Source organism: Hipposideros armiger, unplaced genomic scaffold, assembly GCF_001890085.2.
Source record: "Hipposideros armiger isolate ML-2016 unplaced genomic scaffold, ASM189008v1 scaffold_582, whole genome shotgun sequence".
Taxonomy (NCBI): domain Eukaryota; kingdom Metazoa; phylum Chordata; class Mammalia; order Chiroptera; family Hipposideridae; genus Hipposideros; species Hipposideros armiger.
The window spans coordinates 1,197,136-1,219,960 of NW_017731932.1; the positions used below are offsets into that span (position 1 = coordinate 1,197,136).

General features: G+C 35.6%; 2 protein-coding genes across 2 annotated transcripts; both read left to right on the forward strand.

The window, feature by feature from the left end:
• The first annotated feature begins 8,154 nt into the window (after nucleotides 1–8,154).
• Nucleotides 8,155–9,148, forward strand: LOC109371626 (olfactory receptor 5M8). Its single transcript, XM_019624247.1, has one exon. It carries the CDS (start codon nucleotides 8,163–8,165, stop codon nucleotides 9,099–9,101), a length of 939 nt encoding a protein of 312 aa, XP_019479792.1. The 5' UTR covers nucleotides 8,155–8,162; the 3' UTR covers nucleotides 9,102–9,148.
• Nucleotides 9,149–14,553: 5,405 nt separating this feature from the next.
• Nucleotides 14,554–15,492, forward strand: LOC109371611 (olfactory receptor 1030-like). Its single transcript, XM_019624231.1, has one exon. The coding sequence runs from the start codon at nucleotides 14,554–14,556 to the stop codon at nucleotides 15,490–15,492; it is 939 nt and encodes a 312-aa protein (XP_019479776.1).
• The last annotated feature ends 7,333 nt before the right edge of the window (nucleotides 15,493–22,825 follow it).

Below are 22,825 nucleotides of genomic sequence, written 5' to 3' on the forward strand. Positions count from 1 at the left end.
TTTATTTTAAAAATTGAACAATGTGATAATAAAAGAATCTATGAGAAATTAAAGAATATTTACTGTAGTTCCATAAGGAACAATAATGATAATACTTTATTATTTCTTCCCTCCTATAAAAGTTCTGACTCTGATTGGTGGTTTTTGTTTTTTTTTTAAAGAAAATGAATGCATGTGTATTTAGGGAAAGGATGCTTTGATAACATGCTTAGATTTAATTTGGTATAGATCACAAACCATTAACACTTCTTAGCCTGAGCAGTGACCTGAAGTAAATATGACTTCTAGTTATCATTCATCATGTATCTGAGAGAGAAGAATTTTTTTTTTATATTAAAGCAGATTGGGATGACAATTGTTAGCAAAGTTACATAGATTTCAGGTGTACAATTCTGTAATACATCATCTATATATCACATTGTGTGCTCACCACCCAGAGTCTGTTCTTCGATCACCATGTATTTCATCTCCTTTACCCTCATCTACCACCCTCCTCCCCCCTAACCCTCTGGTAACCACTAAACTATTGTCTGTGTCTATGAGTTTTGTTTTTTAATTTGTTTTTCTTGTTCTTTTGTTGTTTTCAGTTTTATATGCCACGTATCAGTGAAATCATATGGTTTTCTACTTTTTCTGTCTGACCTATTTCGCTTAGCAGTATAATCTCAAGATCCATCCATGTTGTTGCAAATGGCCCTATTTAATCTTTTCTTATGGCAGAATAGAATTCCATTGTGTATATATAACACATCTTATTTACCCAATCATCTATCGAAGGACACTTTGGTTGTGTCCATGTCTTGGCCACCGTAAATAAAGCTGCAGTGAACATCAGAGCACATATATCTTTATGGATAAATGATTTCAGACTTTTTGGGTAGATACCCAAGAGGATTGCTGGGTCATATGGTAATTATATTCTTAATTTTTAGAGGAACCTCCACATTGCCTTCCATAGCAGCTACACCAATCTGCATTCCCACATGAGGGGTTCCTTTTTCTCCACAGCCTTTCCAACACTTGTTATTATTTGACTTGTTGATGACAGCCATTCCAACTGGTGTGAGGTGATATCTCATTGTGGTTTTTATTTGCATTTCTCTGATGACTAGTGATGTTGAGCATTTTTTTTCATATGTGTATTGGCCGTTTGTATGTCCTTTTTGGAGAAATGTTTATTCAGGTCTTCAGCCCATTTTTAAATAGGATTGTTGGTTTTTCTGTTGTTGAGTTGTATGAGTTTCTTATGTATTTTGGATATTAGCCCCTTATCAGAGGCATTGTTTGCAAAAATCTTCTCCCATTCAGTTGGTTCCCTCTTTATTTTGTCGGTGGTTTATTTTGCTGTGCAGAAGCTTTTTAGTTTGATATAGTTCCATTCATTTATTTTAGCTTTCACTTCCCTTTCCTTTGAGGTCAAATTTATCAACTCCTCTTTGAACCCAAGGTCTATAAGTTTAGTACCTGTGTTTTCTTCTATGCAGTTTATTGTTTTAGATATTATGTTTAGGTCTTTGATCCACTTTGAATTATTTTGGTACATGGTGACAGATAGCAGTCTAATTTCATTCTTTTGCATGTGGCTTTCCAATTCTCCCAGCAGCATTTATTGAAGAGGCTCTCTTTCTCCATTGTATGTTTTTGACTTCTTTGTTGTAAATTATCTGTCCATATTTATGTGGGTTTATTTCTGGGTTCTTGATTCAATTCCATTGGTCTGTATGTCTGTTTTTCTGCCAATACCATACTGTTTTGATTATTGTTGCTCTGTAGTACAAGCTGAAGTCAGGGAGTGTGATACCTTCAGCGTTATTCTTTTTTCTTAGGATTGCTTTGGCTATTCAGGGTCTTTTGTGGTTTCATACAAATCTGATGATTTTTTTTGTTCTATTTCTTTAAAAGAGAGAGAAGAATTCTGTGAAGAGCAATGATTTAGTTTTAACTAAAGGTAGACATTGACTTCATGACTGGTCACCATTATCAATCCAGCAAATGAGAGTCTCTATCTCAGGCCATTTTTATTCCTGTCCAACATTTGTAGCTCTTTGTGTCCATCTAGGAATTAACTTTAGGAGAAACATTTGAATTAGTCATTAATTTACCTGTTGCCATTTTTTTGCTACATTTCTATTAGGTTGGTGCAAACATAATTGTGGTTTTTGCATTTTTGAAATTTGCCTTTTGATATTGGAATACATTCTTAAAGAAATGTGGTTATGCAATACATCAATTTAATGCACATTTCTCGCTTTATGTTTTTCTGCTAATGGCTTATTACTTGCTGTTTATTTTATATGCATTTTAGACTATGGAAATGATGTTAGACAAAAAGCAAATTTGAGCGATTTTCTTATTTGAGTTCAAAATGGGTTGTAAAGCAGCAGAGACAACTCGCAACATCAACAATGCATTTGGCCCAGGAACTGCTAATGAACATACAGTGCAGTGGTGGTTCAAGAAGTTTTACAAAGGAGACGAGAGCCTTGAAGATGAGGAGTGTAGTGGCCAGTCATTGGAAGTTGACAATGACCAACTGAGAGCAATCATCGAAGCTGATCCTCTCACAACTACACGAGAAGTTGCCAAAGAACTCAGTGTCAACCATCCTATGGTCATTCAGCTTCTGAAGCAAATTGGAAAGGTAAAAAAGTTCTACAAGTGGATGCCTCATGAGCTGATACAAATAAAAAATATCATCATTTTGAAGTGTCATCTTCCCTTATTCTACACAACCACAATGAACTATTTCTCAATTGGATTGTAGCCTGCAATGAAAACTGGATTTTATAAGACAACCAGTGATGACCAGCTCAGTGGCTGGACCTAGAAGAAGCTTCAAAGCACTTCCCAAAGTAAAACTTGCATGAAAACAAGACCATGGTCGCTGTTTGGTGGTCTGCTGCCAGTCTGATCCACTATAGCTTTCTGAATCCTGGCAAAACCATTACATCTGAGAAGTATGCTCAGCAAATTGATGAGATGCACCCAAAACTGCAATGCCTGCAGCCAGCATTGGTCAACAGGAAGGGCCCAATTCTTCTCTATGACAACGCTGACCCCATGTTGTACAACCAGTGCTTCAAAAATAGAATGAATTGGGCTATGAAGTTTTGCTTCATCCACCATATTCACCTGACCTCTTGCCAACCAACTACCACTTCTTGATGCATCTTGACAACTTTTTGCAGGGAAAACACTTCCACAACCAGCAGGATGCAGAAAATGCTTTCCAAGAGTTGGTTGAATCCCAAGCATGGATTTTTACGCTACTGGAATAAACAAACTTATTTCTCATTGGTAAAAGTGTGTTGATTGTAACGGTTCCTATTTTGATTAATAAAGATGTGTTTGAGCCTAGTTATAATGATTTAAAATTCATGTTCTGAAACTGCAATTACTTTTGCAACCACCTAATAGCACCCCTTTTCTTTACAGATTTATTGTTGTGCTGCTCAATGTCCTGTTATCAAGGCCTGAAAGTACATGGTCATAAATCTCTTTATTTTCCAAATTGTCAAACATAAGTTGAGTTCCACTGACCTCAGGAAAGAAAAAAAAAGTTGTTGTCTCCTGACTCCCACACAAGATACTTAGATGTGAATATGATTTTCTCAATTTTATTGATATTAAAGTATTTAAAGTGTAGAGTATTTGAATTGGAATTGACCTAGGATAGACGGAAATACATACTCATACATTTTAAAGATGAAGAAGCTGAAAGACAATAACTTGTCTTCAATGAATGGACTAGCCCATATACACAGAATTACTCAGTTGAATTAAACCCACTCAACTTAGTTCTCTCTCCAGCTGAGTAGATTGTAATAGATTTAATAGAAATTGCTCCCATGAATCTGGAAGGCATGGGAAGTTTTGACTCATTATAGCATACATATGTTTAATTCACTTATGAAATGAGATAATATTTAATCCATCTCATGAAGTGAGATGAACCAACTGTAAGGAAAGCCATGAATGTTAGTGGCCAAAGACAGAGGTTTATCGTCTGTTTTCTCATCTCAGTCTAGTCACTGTAGCTCTTCAAATTCGGGCAAGTTGATTATCACCTTTAAGGCGCAATTTCTTCACCTGTAAAATGGGTTTAATATTAACCTAAGATATTTGCTATGAGTTTCTAATAAAATTATACATGAAAAAAATATTCAGTATATGTAGTTTAAGGAAAGCTAGTTATTTTATTAATCAAATATATTAAAAACAATTAACCACATAAAATTCAACAACTAAACAAAGTACATCATGGCCTAGGAACATAAAGAAAATCATGTGCATTCTTTAGGTTACTCCAGTTGCTTACATTTGCTCTTGGACTTTTCTAAACACAAAGCAAAACAATATAAAATAAGCAAAAAACGGGCTAAAAACACCCCCCCCATTTTTTTTTCAAATGAATGTATGATCCCTGCGATGATACCACCCGGTAGAATATGCTCTTGCTGCATTGGTAGTCAATAGAATGAATAGGTTACTTTCTTTAGAATGCAGCTCTTTTTCTGCTGAGTAATGAGGGTAGTAGAAAGAATGGTGCTGGCAATGCATGACTAGGTCACTCCCAAGAGAGATGGAGACAATGTAGAAGAGAGGCTTAAGCCATTCCAAACTCCTTGGGGCAAAGTCCCTGAGCTATCTTCCAGGAACTTTTAATTGGCAGAATGATTGCTTAATCTCAATTTTTAAAAAAACCATAGGGAAAGGAATCAACCTTATAAACACAAGCAACGCTTTCCTCACTTATTATTTTTGAAGGCTCATTGGTCTTCCTACTTCTTTATAGGTAGGGCTGTCTGTTCTGTGTGTGTTAGCACTAGCCATAGTGTTAGTATGTACACTTGGAATCCAATTTCTTATTTGATAAAAATAAGTGCACGTTAGAAATTGTTAAATGACTACATAGAAAGGGTTAGGGTTGACTATATGAGAAGTACCAATGCTCCTACTTGAGAATTTTTATTTCTTCTAAATAATAAATAAAGGGGAGGTAGACACTAAAAATGTCCTGTGATGGCTTTCTATGCCTCACACATGGTGAGATATTTACATATATTATAACTTTGAAAATCCTCAGAGAAAACCCATGCAACAACATTTTCAAGGTGAGAACACTGAGGCTCACTAAAGTTCAATTGTCTACAATTGTAGAGCTCATATGTAGCACAGTTGTAATTTTTCACATCAAATCTGCCCAGTTCCAAAACCCATGGTTGATTTTGTTAGGTGAATACCAGTATTCCAGATACCAGAAACATTTTGGCCCAAAATTATTTAAAAACGTTTAGAAAGCAGGAAAATGCCTTGGCAGACCATTACTAAGGAAGGTGGGATATAAGAGTTGGGCATGAACACATAGAAGGGTACAGCATGGTGTTTCAGTCTTCTCTGATAGGAGAAGATATTGAGATGCCCCACCACCCAACCCACATGACAATACATGCACACACATGAGCTGCTCAGAATCGCATGGAGAGGAAAATAGGAAGCTCTTGAGTTCGTTCCAGGCAAGAAGAGATAGAGGTGAGAAACAGGAGGGGGCGGAAGAATAAGAGAAACCAGGTAGGTGTTGTGAAGCTGGGGATTAAGTACTCTAAAGTAGCCTATGGGAAAATCCTCTGTGGTTAGAGTGCAGGATGGAAATTTAAAGAACAAATACACCCAATGTTTGAATTTCATCTTTAAATTTCTTTTTGCAATGAATACAGTCTTTCCCTGCATTGCATAGAATTGCACTGTGTGTGTGTGTGTGTGTGTGTGTGTGTGTGTGTGTGTGTGTGTGTGTGAATATTTTGGATTTCTAAATGGCATGGAATGGATGAATACAAAGTTTAATGCAATTTTAAAGGTCTCAAATTGCTAACATACAGGTTATCTAAGCATTATCATCACAATTTCTAAGTCATAGCATGCTTCTGGGGCATAAACTCTGGGGGATTAATTAAATTCTAACTAATAATTATTACTTTACTCTCTCCTTTTTTACATTTTTGTTGTCACAAATTATTCCTATTTATGCTGTGAGTAGATTTCTGAGTTGCAGTAGCAAGTTGTCCTCTTTTTCTTTTTTTTTAATCTTCTTTACCCTTTATAGTTTTAAGTGTATCATGCTCTATTCTGTGTAGGGGTTTTATTTCCTGCTTCTGTCTGTCTGTTAGTAATCTTGCTCATGGTTTTAAAGGAACCAAGGAACAAGACAAACAAACAAAAAAGCAAAAACTCATAAATACAGACAACGGTTTAGTTATTACCACAGGATAAAGTGGAAGTGGGGGCCTACAGAAGAGGGTAAAAGGGGTCAAATATTTGGCGATGAAAGGAGCACTGACCCTGGATGGTGAACACACAATGCAATGTATGGATGATGGATTATAGGAATGTACACTTGAATCATATATAATTTTACTAACAAAAGTCACCAAAATAAATTTAATAAGTAAAAAGATATTTATTACTTGACATAGTTCTATCATAGTTGTATAGTATATAGCAGTAAGCTATATAGTATATAGTATATAGAGGTTTGCATTAGTTGGATAATGCTTTCAATTCCTGAAAGAGCAAAACAAAATAATACTTAACCAAGTTAGAAGTTCAATTCTTGTTTATATACAATTCTGAGTTGCTATGTCAGTTCAGTGCTGCCATGATTTTAGGAGTTTTAACTTATTCACTCTTATTTATTTATTTATCTTTCTAACTTTTATTTATTTATTTATATTGTTTTAGCTGAGACATCCTGCCACTTGTTGGCAGCTCAGTGGCAGCTCAGCTCGGGTGGGACTCAAACCGCTGTTGCTTAGAGCTCGCACTCATGAGCAAGCTCTTAACCAAGTGAGCCACTCAGCCAGCCCCTTTATTCATTCTTGTTTTTCTGCCTTCTCATCCATGTGATCCAGGCTGGCTCAGCACTACATCCATCTTACAGTGGGAGGCAGAAAAGTGCACGGGGAGGGCAAGCCTGTGTTATAAAGGGATAGGTCAAATTGTACACATTATGCAAAATTGCACCCTTTCATCACCTTCTCTTGTTGAGAACTTACTCTTTGGTTGTAACAAGTCTAGTTTGAGAATACACAAAGAAAAGGGACTTTCGTGGTTATTTTTTTTGTTTCCTTCTTTTTTTTTTTAATGCTGTCTCATAAAGACCAACTCTGGATCCAAGAAGCAAGCTCTGGCGTGGATACAGGGAGGTCCCAGCTCTAGATAAGGCTGTGCTAAACCCCAGTGTGTGGCTTGGGGCTTCTTTGCTTCTCAGTCTGCTTCCTAGCTGTAGAGGACCTACTGGACCAACTCATTTCTAAGGTCTCATTCAGGCTGGAGAGACTGAAAAATGAGCTGCTCTATACTTTATTGCATTGACTGGAAAAATGTTAGATGACTTTTGGGAAGTTTTCCTGTAATTATGTTGATTCTCATTTATGATAAAACTTTGCAATTGGTCAACCTTCAAGGATTTCTCTTTTCTTCATTGCCCCCCCCCCCAAATGGCATCTAGTCAGTCTAAAATAGAAAGTACTGACTTTTTACATTTGACTAAAAATGAATTAAGCTACATCTTTTAATTAAGCTACATCTTTTAAAGGGTACCCTTAGCACCCTTTTACAAAGAACCTCAGGGGTTTTGTCTGGCATGGCCTGGAAGACATGCCTGTTATAAGGAAAATAACTTCTGGTACAAGGTCCTCAACCTCTAATTCAGTTACCTGGTAAATTCATTTAGATAAGTGATGGGGATTCACTTGCTTATTGCCACTGAGTGGCAAATCTGGGATAAAAATTGATGTAGGGTTACTTAAGTAAAACACAGAAAACAGACAAAGTAGAAATGGAGATGTGTAAGAAATGTAGTTGCAGAAATCAAAAAGGTAAATAGACAAAGAGAAATAAGAGGGCAATTACCAAAGAAACAGAATTGAAGCTGACTAGTGACTGAGACCCAGAGTCAGTTTGAGTGTCTGCTAACATTTAATTCGATCCTGTTTTAATTAAACCACTATTTCTAGCATTTCCGGGGCCAAAACAGTCACAGAAAAAGAAAGGAAAAAGGTGCAGAGTAAAGGCCAAAGTGTTGTCCTAAGAAACTATGAATTTATTTATGCCATTGAAAAACGCTCTGTGCTGATCCAGAGTTCTCATTTCCCCTGAAGGAAATGATGAGAAGAAACTTCACCTCAGTGACCGAGTTCATTCTGCTGGGGTTGACCAGTCGCCTGGACTTGCAGATTCTCCTGTTCCTGCTGTTTCTGGCGGTTTACATGACCACAGTGGCAGGGAATGTGGGCATGATTGTTCTCATCCAGGTGAACGCCCGGCTCCACACGCCCATGTACTTCTTCCTGAGCCACTTATCCTTTGTGGATCTGTGCTTCTCTTCCAATGTGACCCCAAAGATGCTGGAGATTTTCTTATCGGAGAAGAAAACCATTTCCTATCCTGCTTGTCTGGTGCAGTGTTACTTTTTTATTGCCTTGGTCCATGTGGAGATCTACATCCTGGCCGTGATGGCCTTTGACCGCTACATGGCCATCTGCAACCCTCTGCTCTATGGCAGCAAAATGTCCAAGAGTGTGTGCACATCCCTCATCACGGGGCCTTACGTATATGGTGCACTCACGGGGCTGATGGAGACCATGTGGACCTACAACCTGGCCTTCTGTGGCCGCAATGAAATTAATCACTTCTACTGTGCAGACCCACCGCTGATTAAGCTGGCCTGCTCTGACACCTACAACAAAGAAACGTCAATGTTTGTTGTGGCCGGATGTAACCTTTCCTTTTCTCTCCTCATCATCCTGATTTCCTACCTTTATATTTTCCCATCTATCCTGAGGATTCGTTCCTCAGAAGGCAGGCACAAAGCCTTCTATACTTGTGGCTCTCACCTGACAGCTGTCACCATATTCTTCGCAACTCTTTTCTTCATGTATCTTAGACCCCCCTCAAAGGACTCTGTGGAACAGGGAAAAATGGTTGCTGTATTTTATACCACAATAATTCCCATGTTGAACCCCATGATTTATAGCCTCAGAAATAAAGATGTGAAAGAAGCATTAACCCGAGAACTGTTAAGGAAGAAAGTATTTCTGTAAAAGATATCAATATTTCTGGTTCCCAAACATATTCTAGATCTCTTTCCTAAGTTACAGGACAGAATTGATGGTCAAGTGAGAAATATGGTATACCAATGGAAAACGTGGTGTTAATTTAAAGATTTTTGAAAATCCAAACCCAAAAAGTAAAATTTTCATTTTAAAAGTTTGCATGTTTGTACTCGTCATTCTATTGTTCATGAGTTATTTAAGTTTCTTTTTCTTTTGTACACATGTTAGCATTAGGCTTCTCCTCTTTGGGGTTTAGGTGGAAGTGTGTGGCTCTTTCTAGTCAATGAGTTAGATTAGGATTCATATGGCTTGTTTCTCAGCTGAACATTTAGTTGTTGGTGAGAGAACCCTTCAGTGTTTTGTTTTGTTTTTTTCTTGCCATGTTGACCATCAATGTTTAAGACTCAGCACGTAAGCGTCAGTTCTTGAATGACGAGAAATGGAATAGCGCCCTCTGCCAACTCACAAAGAAATGTAGAATGGATGAGAAACATTCTTTGGTTTTATAAGCTAGTACAACATGTTGAATTGCTTTTTTCATGGTAAGAAGTAGCTCCTTCTGACTGATAAAATACAACTATACAAAATTCAAACATGTGGACACATATAATATAGAAATTAAACACCACAACCCTCAAAAAAAATCACAATTAACATTTTTTATGTTCTAGTCTTTTCTCTATGTTTTTACATATATGCATGTGTTTAGTTAAAATTACTTATAATTATTATTTAAAATTAGTAATGTTGAACACATATATGGTTTGAAACATCAAGTAATATTACAAAACATATAAACTCCTGTCTCACTTCTCTCCTGCCTCTATCTCCCCGTAGATAACACCTTTTTGGTATCTCCTTTGACACTAACTCATTTTAAATTATATGATTATATGTGTAGTTACTGATTTTTCAATCGTAGACATGATTGATTGGCATCTTTTTATTAAAGATAAAGTATGAAAATTCTCCCATCAATCCCTGCATCTCTACTCAAGAAACACCACTTCTTCCTCCCCATCTTCATAATATGGTCACTTGAATTTTCCCTTAAATTTATATTTGTTATTAAAATTACTGTGCATATATCATTAGTAATATGTGAATAATACTATGACTAACACTATGAGCATTACTAATAGTAATTACTAGCATTATGAATAATACAATTGATGAATGCAATTCTCTTCTTGCACAATTATTTGATTTTCATAGAGTTAATAGTTTTCTCTTTCATTGTACCTACTTTCCCCCAAACTTCCACAGAACTGTAAAGCCTGTCTTATGGAGACAAACTAATCAATGATTTATAATTGACGTGCTTTCTTCCTGGGGGCCCTCTGTGCTCCTGTTGGAGTCTGCACTGGTTGCTGTCTCCATCTGCTGCACAAGTGTTATCTGGAGACAGTGATTGCTTCCATTGGTTTAAAATGTTCATTCATTCAACTTATGCTGATTACTGGGCAATATGTTACAAACTGGAGATTCAGCAAGAAACCGGACAGAAAATGTGCTTTGTTGCATTTGAGGAGGGAGGGAAGTTAGATAGCAAGGCACGTAAACAGATAAAACGTTTCAGGTATTGATAAGTGCTGTGGAGAAAGTTTAACAAGGTAATATGAAAGACGGTGACTTGGCAGCCTCAGAAGTGAGGCTTATACTAATGTGTCAATTTCAATGGATGGGAAAGGACTCTTGGAGAAAGAGGCATTTAATCTGTTTCATATTGAAACAGAATAATGTGGTGGGATAACGTTTGGTTATGAAGTTATTCAGACCTGAGTCTAAGTTTTAGTTTTATTATTTATTTCTTAGTTGGGTAAGCTTAAGGTAGTTACCTCTCAGGATCAGTTTATTCAACTGCAAAACATTGTTAGTGACACCCATCTCATGGGATTATTGTGAATATCAAATTATTTGTAAGATAACTTTTCCTGTATTACATTGCTCTGAGTTTAATTTTAGACTCATTTTTAGGAAACTTTTCCAAGCATGGGAAGAATGGTAGAAACAATAAATTAAATATTAGTTAGTCATTTATATATTTAAAATATACTTTGTTATTATCTGTCAGGCACTTTACTAGTAGTTATCAGTTTCTTCGACCTGTTACGTCCCATGTATTTTTCTTCTTGAAATTAGTCATTTATACCAAGTATTATTTATTCACACATCTTAAGTATCCCATCAATGTGAATGCTCCTTTAGAGTAAGGATATATTTTCATATTTGTAATCTGAAGATTAAATAGCATTGATCTTTGCACTAAGTGGTACGTTTTTTATGTGAATTTGTTAAAAGACAATGTAGGAAATATGTTAAGAGAGTTTGAAGTGATGAAGACAATTGCCTGAATTCCGTTTCATGAGAAGTTGTGTCCCCAGGATATTTTAAATTTAGTCTTTAGTATTATCTAAAGTATTGCCCTAGTACTTGGAGCAGACATTTGTTTTGAACATCAGTGAAGTATAAAATATGGATTTTTTAAAAAAACAAACATGATTTGAGAAAGTATCGTGCTTCCAATTAATGTTTGTCCCCGTGAGGATGTTCCCCATTGGGATTCCATTTGTAATTGCTTCTTCTTGAAACTGTGGGAAATCTCCTGAGATAAATGCCAGTGCTATATAAATTCTATAGCACTGACCAGAATTTGACCTTTTGGATCATTAAGAAGACACTCTTATTTTCACAGGTAGGAGAGGAAATGTGTTTGTATATTAGTTTTCAATATCTTGTAATCTATTCTTTTCATCAAATTGCATACTTTTTAGATATTGATGTATTGAAATAAGCAGTTTTACAGGAAATTTGCACACACAATGCATTATTCATGAGAGAAAAATCCATAGGGTGTTTACTCAACTCTGTCTTTCTCTTTATATTATCAGTGTTTTTTATTCATTATGGTAGATTTTCATAATATAGATCTCCAGCAGATGTTTCACTAAAATTAGTTTCAAATAGCATTCCTTTTGTGTTTTCCATTTGCTTAATGTCTTGGTGTTTGCTGTCACCAATTTCCATAAGAAAAAGACAAAGTGAAAATTTAGGCCTATGTGGTTTATTAATGGTTTAAAATTTTTCTGACTGCTAATAAGTCAAGGAGATGCTCAAATAGACTTTTTATTGTGACCATTAAACATATGGAGAACTTAGCTTCAGTGTATGTAGGTAAAGGGTTTAGACTAGAACATCTCTAAGTCCTTTATGGTTCTTATTAATAAGATTCTGGATTCTTTTTGAATATTCTGTTTCGGTCTAGGACCTGGTTTTTCACAAACCATGCTTGTATTCCAGGGAATCTTTTTACAAAAAAAATTTTTTTTTTTAGTCAGTATACTTGAAATATGAGTCAGTTTGATGATACTGAAAGAACTAAATTGGGTCAAGGACCTTATGACATTTAGTTGAGGAGAAGGATTCTCATCTCCATTTTGTCAGGTCGCAGATGTAGTCATCACAGTTGCTGACTGCATCTGAATGTTTGCTGTGCGTGTTTCTTGATTCTTAGCAGTAGTCTGACAGGTCTCCCATGGGCTATATCTTTATATTAGCTATCTCTGTTTGCCACAGTCGCACAATTCTAGAACTAAAATATGGTTAGTGACAAAAGTTTCCACTAAAAAATGATATGTGCCTATGGCTAGTGAGATCTCAGCAAAATCACAAATCTCCTTAGATTCTAAGTCAGTACTATAATCTAGACCTTGAACTGGGGAAATTAGTTGCTCATGAGCTGAGAGTTAGAAAAAGATCTGTTGGCTTACTTCTTGCCAGTTGAATCACACAGTATTTAGGCACTATCCTAGATTTTTGGCCCAAATTTTCTCCGATTTTTAAAAGGGCACTGATACCATCTTTCTTCTCAATCTTCCATCTCTTACCATTGTTAGAATATCTGGTCTGTCCTTATTATCTATACAAAAAAAATGCCAACTCTAGTTCAAGATTCTATTTTATTCATATTTGTTTTCTCCAGTAGCCTATAGTGCAATCATTGGTGCAGAATAAGGAGGCAATAATATTAGATAAATTGGATTTTAACTGTTTTGACAAGAGTTATTCTCCTTCCCCAAGCAATCCACTCAAGTGAGAGGAATTAACGAACTTTCCTGGGGAAGTAGCATGTTACAGACGAAGAACACTAAATGGGGAACTGTAATATCTGGTTCCTCTCCTGGTATTCCATTTCAGAGTTGTGAGCCAGGGTCACAGTGTTAAATTTTGTAAAACGGATGACTCGCCTAACTGAACCTATTACCTCTATCTTGCCCACCATCTTACTTCTAGCATCCAACACCATGTCTGGAACTTGAAAGGCACCCAGTCATTACTTGTCATAAGCATATATACATGAATGAATGGCTCACGAGGTTTTATAAAGTGACTTAAAGTGTGTCTGAACTATAAAGTGTAATGTTGATGAGATGGGTACAATTTTTGAAGGACCTCATAATAAATAATAGCTAAGAAGATGAGATTTGAAATCAGAAGGTCCAAAAAACCATCTGTGTATCTTGACTGTAAAATGGAATGACATAGTATCTATTTCATAGAGTCATTGTTGGAATTAAGATAATACCTGGAAAGTCCTTTAATATGGTACATGGACTATAAGAACACAACAAATATTGCTCTGTAGTTATACTTCCACGCAGTAAATTAACCAGATCTATTAGTTTCATTTATATTCTCAGGTCTGCTGAAAAATGTGCTACTCACATCAATATCCTGAGTGTGTTCAGAGGGTATGAGAAGTCTTACACAGTCTCTGACAAGTTCTTTGACAATGACATTTGCTAATGCCAAAATTGTCCCATGGAAAAAGAATATTTAGATGTAAACTTCATTGTATGCAATTGTTCGTATGTGAAGGTTTGTTTATAAATTTGTATTCGGTGAGACATATAATACATCAGTAAATCACCAAACTGGGAAATACAAAATGAAGTTCTGACAGATGAGTCACTTTGTCTCTCTGCAACTTAGTTTCTTGGTGTTCAGAATGAACTTTACCTGTGTTGTCTTCAAAGTACCTTCTGACCTCCTATGTATCTTGTGTACATATGAAAGAATGCAGACAGGGATTCTAAGCATTTCTAAATTTATGTTATAATTTCTTCTTTGACATGTAGTTTATCTAGATTTTTAAAAGTTTCTCAAAGTGTAGGGCTACTTAAATTTATAATTTTGTCTTTAGACTTCAACTTAATTATACGGTGTGATTACAAATACAACCTGAGTGAAAATCATTTGTTGAAAAACCGTTAGACTTCCTTCATGGTGTATTCATTCATATCTAATATGGAAATGCTACTGAGATAACATAACTAAGGCCTTTGGGATCTTCTTATAATATTTAACCTGATACAATATTCAGGTTTTTTATCTCTCTCCTTAGACAGTCAAACCAATGCTTCACATATGAGACAAAGAAATGTCCAGAGGAAACTACACTGAAGTGGCAGAATTTATTCTCTTGGGCCTGACAAGCCGTCCAGAGTTGCGAGTTGCTTTTTTTGTGTTGTTCCTTGTGGTCTACACAGCCACTGTGATAGGAAACATGGGCATGATTGTTTTAATAAAAATTGATTCTCGGCTTCACACTCCCATGTACTTCTTTCTCTCAAGTTTGTCTGTTCTAGATCTGTGTTTCTCCACAAATGTCACTCCCAAAATGCTAGAAAATTTCCTGTCAGAGAAGAAGACCATCTCATACGCAGGGTGTTTAGTCCAGTGCTATGTTGTCATTGCAGTGGTCCTCACAGAGCACTGCATGCTGGCTGTCATGGCGTATGACCGCTACATGGCTATCTGTTATCCCTTGCTCTACAGTAGCAAGATGTCCAAGAGTGTCTGTGTCCGCCTGGTCCTTGTCCCTTATGTCTATGGCTTCCTGCTCAGCCTGATGGAAACCTTGAGGACCTACAACCTCTCTTTCTGTGGTGCTAATGAAATAAATCATTTCTACTGTGCTGATCCTCCTCTTATCAAGCTGGCATGCTCTGACACCTACAGCAAAGAGTTGTCAATGTACATAGTTGCTGGCTACAGCAACGTGCAGTCCCTCCTGGTCATTCTCACATCCTATATGTTCATCCTTGTCGCTATCCTCAGGAGCCATTCTGCAGAAGGGAGAAAAAAAGCTTTTTCCACATGTGGCTCCCACCTGACAGTGGTCTCGATTTTCTATGGAACCCTCTTCTGCATGCACTTGAGACGTCCCACAGAGGAGTCTGTGGAGCAGGGCAAAGTGGTGGCTGTGTTTTACACCACAGTAATCCCCATGCTAAACCCCATGATCTATGGCCTCAGGAACAAGGATGTGAAAGAAGCATTGAGGAAAGCAACAGGGAAACAAAAATTGTGGAAATAAAAGTGCTAACCTGTCATTAAAAACATCTCCAGACATAGTAAGATATGATGTTGTTGGGTTAGACATCTCTTTTTAAGTTAGCTTTGCACAATACAGTTTTAACTTTCTGTGTTGAGTAGCTGGCTAGGTAAACATTCCTGAAAGCAGTGGTTGAAAATGGGAAAAATAGGAGGTAACATTTATGCAATTCACTCACATTCCTATATCAGCTAGTCTCATTTTTTACAATAACAACAACAAAATAGTGGCTTAAGCAAATCAGAATTTTCATTTTGCTTTGTTTTTCTGTTAGGTAAAAGAATTCTGGGGGTTAGCGGTCTCTGATTTGTATGCCAGCTTTACTAGGTTTGGTTTTTAAACCCGGTACAGCTTGTTTTACTTTAAACATGGCTTACATTCTTAAGGTCACTCTATGATGCAAAATGGCTGCTAGAAGCCAGCCCACATGTGCAAATGTTCTTCAGATGTTCTAAGTGTTCTGTATAACATGTTTTCTTAGATCTCTTGGGCCAAATTTAATCAAACCTCCCTGCAAGAGTGCATGGGAGAAGTTTATTTCAGGACACTGTATATCAGGCTTAGAGATGAGGGTTCTACCTCCACCCCACTGGTGAATAGCAATCTCCACTCCTTTGTTAAAAATACCTCACTTTCACCCCTTACTCATAAGTGATGACTTCCTTACCCACTTCCAGTGATTCCCAACACTTGAAATGAATAACATTTTATTTCACAGACGATGGGAAGACCTTAGACACCTGATAAAGTGTCCACACATATTGTTGAGTGAAATCTCTTTTAAAAATATTTTGTCACATAAACATGTTTCTAGGGTCTCAATATTACAACTAAGTAAGCCTTTCCTTACAGCATCAGAAAAATGCCTTTATGGGTGTGTTTTCTAAATGCATCTGGCTGTTTTAGAAATCAACATTACATAGAAGATTGTGTTTCCTTTGTGTAGGCTGATGGTGCCTGGTATCTAATTTTTAAACTTTTCCTAGCTTTCTTTTTGTGTATGTGTGTATTCAAGGAACTTTCCTTAAAAAAAATCACAAATGAATCATTTTTAATAGTCATTAACTAAAGTTATTTTATAAATCACGATGTTTTGGTTTAGTTGAGCTTAGATGTCAACATGGGCAGTAAGGCTCACTCATATGCAAGTAAGAGACTTACTCCCTTCTTATCTTCCACCCATTTCCTTCACCATCCTAGTATATGGGATTCTAATATGGTCTCAGCCAAATTATAATATGCCTTAATCCTAGGGGGTTATCAGAGAATGGTCAAAATTGCTAATATTTAATCAATGAAGAACAGGGGTGCACTACAATTTTCTTAGCTTCTCTATTTGTTGATGTTATCTCTTAAAATGTCTTAGCAATTAAAGCAAAGATGCAGTTATCATCTGTGACAGAGGAGAGGACTTGTGGTCTTCAGGGACCATTGTCATGACAGGATATTCTGTAAGTGTGAAACTATTTGCTGTCAACAAGTTCGAACTCAAGAATCTTACATGTCTAAATTTTTGGATTTTATGAAATACATTTTCAATAAAATGGTGACTTATTGAAAAAAAAAGAATCAAGAAAGAGTTAGAATCAGCTTACTTTGCCAGTCTGAGAAGCACATTATCCAAATCTCAAATACTGAATATAGAAACACAACTCTTTGGAATCATAGACTGAGTTACTAGGGAGTGAGAGAAGCAACACCTAGTAGAGGGATATACCTGATATGCTAAGTACTGGTTAAACCTGATGGTGTTTCCTCTTATATGTAGCCATGTTTTATAAAAGATAAGGGAGTGGACACAGTAGACGTTCATATTCAATAATTTTCAGCACTTTAAAAATTATGTTAACCAATAAAATCTAGCCATTAGTTCAATAAATAAGGCTTTGGCTTGAAAACGGTTTTGCCAGGAGAGGTACAATTTATCAATATGTTAATTGTTACGAGAAAATGGAATATGGTCATTAGGGTTTGTGAGTGTTTATTAAAAACTTGTTGACTCCTAGATGGTCCAAACAGTCTTACTCTTTAGGTTATGATTTTTAATAATTCTATTCATTTAATGTTAGTTAATATTATACAACTATGTATTACATACATATTAAACAAAGAAACAGTGACTCAGAAATAAATAAATGTGAAAGTTGAATTTATTAAAACATCTAGAAAAATATTCTAATTTGGAGGAAGGGGAGAGACAAAAAGTAAGCTAAAAGTTTTCAGGCTATGTTTGCTTGAGAAACAGAGAATCTATGTCCTTTATCCAATTTCTCTGCATTAGGTTTGGGAATTGATCGGAGATAAACATTCATTTTATTAGATTTGTAGAATATGAGTACTAGGGTGTCCTGTATTTTTTTTTCTATTCACACTATTGTAAGATACAAGTTCCCAACATAACAATGATTATAGCATGTGTCTAGAGATGTAGGGTTTCAGTCTCCCAAGACCTTCTGTGGTCGAGTATAGTGGGTAGCTCTAAAATGTTCCCTGGTTTTGAATGGGAAAAGTGGTATATAAAATTGGCAAAAATTAAGAGGTCACAGAGTTCTAAATATGAAAGACTCATCAGGATGAGAATATATCACTAGAATATAAGCTTCATGAGAGCAGGTATTATTATTTTTTAATTGTATCCCAGGCACATAGTAAATGGAGAGAAGAATAAATAAATAAATACACAAATAAACAAACAAACAAATAAAGAAATATCAGTGTCAATAGATGACAACACCAAAGTCAATAATTGTGTTTTCCAATGCCTTGGAGTACATTCGTTCTCTAGAATTCAGGCACAACCCTGTGGAAAGCAGAGAGAGAGATGTTAATCAAGTTAAATTTCTTGTACTTTGAAAAATGGAGGCTAAAAATATTAATTAAGCTGAATTAGAGGAATAAAGTTGCTTCTTTGTAATACAGAGATTGTGAACTGAGAATTATACCCATCACATTTGCAAACAATTATATTTATCAATAAAAATTAAAATCATATTTCTCAAGCATGTTAATTTATTTTCTCTTCTAAATGGACAGAAAAACATGATTTTGAATAGCTATCCTCCTTTAAACATGTGGACGATAGCTATTAAAAATCATGTTCTACCAATAAAAATTATTTATTAGGAAATTTCTTTTATGGTTAACATCAATAAATAAAAAAAAAGTGTTGGTGAGGATGTGGAGAAAAGGGAACCCTCCTTTACTGTTGGTGGGATTGCAAATTGGTACAGCTACTATGGAAAACAGTATGGAGTTTCCTCAAATACTTAAAAATAGAACTACTATATGACCCAGCAATTCCACATCTGGGTATTTATTTGAAGAGTCCAAAACACTAATTTGAAAAGATATATGCAGTTCTGTGTTCACTGCAGCACTATTTACAATAGCCAAGATATGAAAGCAGCCTAAGTGCCTGTCATTAGACGACTGGATAAAGAAGTGGTACATATATACAATGGAATATTAGTTGGTCATAAAAAAATGAAATCTTATCATTTGCGACAACATGGATGGACCCTGGAGAGTATTATGCTAAGTGAAATAGTCAGACTGAGAAAGACAAATATCATATGATTTCACTTACATATGGAATCTAAAGAACAAAATAAACAAACAAAAAAATCTAAACAGGAACAAACTCATAGATGCAAAGAACAAAATGTTGGTTGCCAGATGGGACGGGAGTTGGGAGGCAGGGTGAAAAGGTGAAGGGATTAAGTACAAATTGGTAGTTACAAAACAGTCATGGGGGTGTAAAGTAAAACATAGGGAATACAGTCAATAATATTGTAATAACTATGTATAGTGCTAGGTGAGCACCACATTAATCAGGGGGATCACTTCATAAATTATATAAATATCCAACCACTCTGCTATACACCTGAAACTAATATAAAATAATAGTGAATGTCAACTAACTGAAAAAAATAAATTCAAAAAGAACTTTTTTGCAGTGTTAAAAAAATAGAACAAAACAATATAAAAAACAATGAAAAACTATCATCCTTAATTAGTATCAACTTCAATCTTAATTGAGTTTCAGAGAAGTATATTAATTCTTTCAGACAAGGAGAAACCCATTTGAAGCTCATCAATGATATGTGTATGTAACATATATCCTCCTTTATTCTCTTTTTTTACAACTCTTTCTTATTGAAAAATGGAAGGAACTTTATTAATACAAAGAATTGTGCTCATGAAGTACAGATTATTTGCAATATATGTTGTAATTGATGCAATACTGACATGATTATTCTCACATAGGAAACTAAAACAAATGGCACTATCTCATCTTTTCTTATGGCAAAATAGTCACCCCAGTAAACTTTAATTAAAAAAAAAGCAAACTCAACCGTCAACTCTTCCTCTAGAGATGTACTTCCCCTAGGGTAATTTCTGGGGAAGGCTTCTTAATTGTTTCTGTTTTCCTGTGGCAAAGATTTAAGGAAACATCTCTGGTGGACTACTGGTTTGTCTTTTGTCTGATATATATATATATATATATATATATACACACACACACACACACACACACACACACACACACACACATATGTTGTTTTCCATCTCTTATACAGCATTCAATTTTCAACTCTATACCCTTACTGGGAATATTTCTCCTCATTCCCAGGTTGGCATAAAAATGCATCTACCTGGAACTGTTAGATGAAGGTTGCATCTTGGGTTTTAGTCTTTATTAATTAATATTGATTTTTCCATATGTATTATCTGTGTATTATCTGTTATTTGTGTATGTGAAAGTGACAGAGAAGAGAGAGAGAGAGAGAGAGAGAGAGAGAGAGAGAGAGAGAGAGAGAGAGAGATTGAGAGAGAGGGAGAGAGAGAAATTTTCTAGAGATTTGATTATTACAAACTATTAATGGAAGCTACAATTTCCAGGAGTTCATTTAATAATAATTGTGCCTTATATATTTATTATGTATCAATGTGTAATATCTCTTTTCATGCTCATAAACACACAATGAAATAAATGCTATTATTACATCATATTAAGGAATAGAGAAACAATAAACAAACAAAAAAAGAATAAAACCTTCCCAAGTCCATAAAATACATCAAGTCATGGAGCCAGAATTCAACCATGGTCTGACAACAGAAACAGAACTCTTTAACTGGAATACTTAATATTTTCTTGTGCCTGGCCTGGGGGGAAAAAATCCACATTTATTGGTAATTTAATTTGAAATATGGAATGATACAACATGGGAAGCTTGTGCATATATTTTTGCCTTTAGATGGTGAGGAAAATTCTCTAAGTGCTTCTGAGGTCCCCAAACCTGTGCTTCTTTCCAGACCTCATTCTCCCTGAGATCAAACCAAACCATTCCACCTTCTCCATGAGCTCCTCATTGCTATCTGTTACCTGGCTAACCACCACTCAGGTTTTCTTGTAGCTAGCTTTTGCGAAGCACTACCACCACCATCTTTTATATCCCTTTTTGTGCTGAATCATCCGCGGTACCATGCAATGAGATCTGACTTTCCAAATAAGAATTTCTCCATTGCTAATCTTTGAAAAATGCATAAGGGTGAACAGCACAGGCAGCCACAGGCATATTCTGTGGATTCAGAGGGCAGTCTGAACTGGCGACATATTCATAATCTCATTTCAGGTACAGAATCTCTCTTTGTGTTTATATTTCCTCTGTCATCTATCATGGTGTCTAAAACATATTTTCCATTAATTTCTCTTTGTATATGAGCCTGTCGAACTTTAAACATCTAACTTCTTCCTATTTAGGGAATTCATTTTTTCAAATGTTAATCCCTTTTTTTTTGAGTGTTTATGAAGTGGCATTGTTTGGGAAGTTTACAATGAGACCTGTGATCTCTTTTTCTTGCTCTTATTCCCCTGGACTGTGCAGGCAGCTTACAATGATTCTGCAGCACATTTGAGACAAATACTCAAAACAATTCCTCTCCCGCCCAGACCTTCGAGAAGAGTCTCCAAAACTGAAAACACAGTAACACACAACAGCATTTATCCAACAAAGCGGGAGAATATTTTATCCAGTTATTTTTCTGCCTGGTATTAATATTTTTCTTTTTCCCTAAGATGTGAAACCATTTCTTGAAGGTGAAAGACAAGGTTAAACAACCAATTTATAATTTTAGTGGACTTCACTATTTAAAAATTAATTCAACACTAAGTTTATGTCTATGTCAGAAAGGTTCCACAGGGTTTCAAATGAGAAACATGTTTTGGGGAGAACTGAGTCCTCACAGGTCACGTGTATCTGAAGAATAGCAGTTTGTAACACGGTCACCTCACACTGTGGGAGCAAAGCAACACTGTCTGTCATATTCACTTAGTTGCTAGTCATTATGCAAATGATTTACAGTTTTGTTTGCATTTAGTTTTCATTTTTTAGCTTTATGAAAGTTGTATGTGCCACACATAATTACTGTTCAGCATATCTCATAAATTTTGTAAAAAACAAAATAAAAAAAATACTTTCATGTCACTAATTTCCATCCTGTGATGTAATGTCATCTTTTATTTCTTAAAGACTCATAATTACTGGGGGTGCCAAAAAATGTATACACATGCCTTGTCTTCATCTTTTGTTATTGGTATATATTTATTAAGTATTACAATTTTAATACCATTTTTTTCTTTCTTAAAATGTGTACAAATTTTTTTGGCACCCTCTGTGTATTCCTTTAAGGTGGTAATTTAACTTTTGTAACATGACTATAAATTGGTAGACAAATAATTTTGGCCAATTTATTAACACACATACTCTGAACTGTGGGTTGAACAGTAAATAACAAAGCAATGCTATTGACTTAGTCTGTAATACCATTTTAAGGGAACTCTGCTTTATGCATAGATTGATATTCAACTATGAATGAATGTGATCATGTATTCTCTGAGCTTTAATTTATCTCTGTATATCTATGTATTCTTAAATCTAAATGGTCATGTCAAATTGACCACTGGAAAACTCTTTGAGGGGACAATGAGTCCCATAGAGGTAGCACGAAGCCTTGCGACTGGGGGTAGGCGGGGAGAAGACACTAAGATTATACAGAAAGGGTGGTATTCTTTATTATATAAAACAAAGGATTTTAGTTTATGTAATTTTAGACAACTTTGTTGTTATTCTTAAAATTTTTAAGCTATTAGTAGCTGTCTCCATTTTTCATTAATTTGCCTGAGACTCTGGAGTCATGTGGTCTCGGTCTAATCTACTTTGGTTGGTAGCTTTCTCCTTTCTCCTGAGAAAACTTTTCTTTCCAAATGGGTGGGTGGAAGGTAGTAAATTACATTTGTGGATAAGAGTCTGTT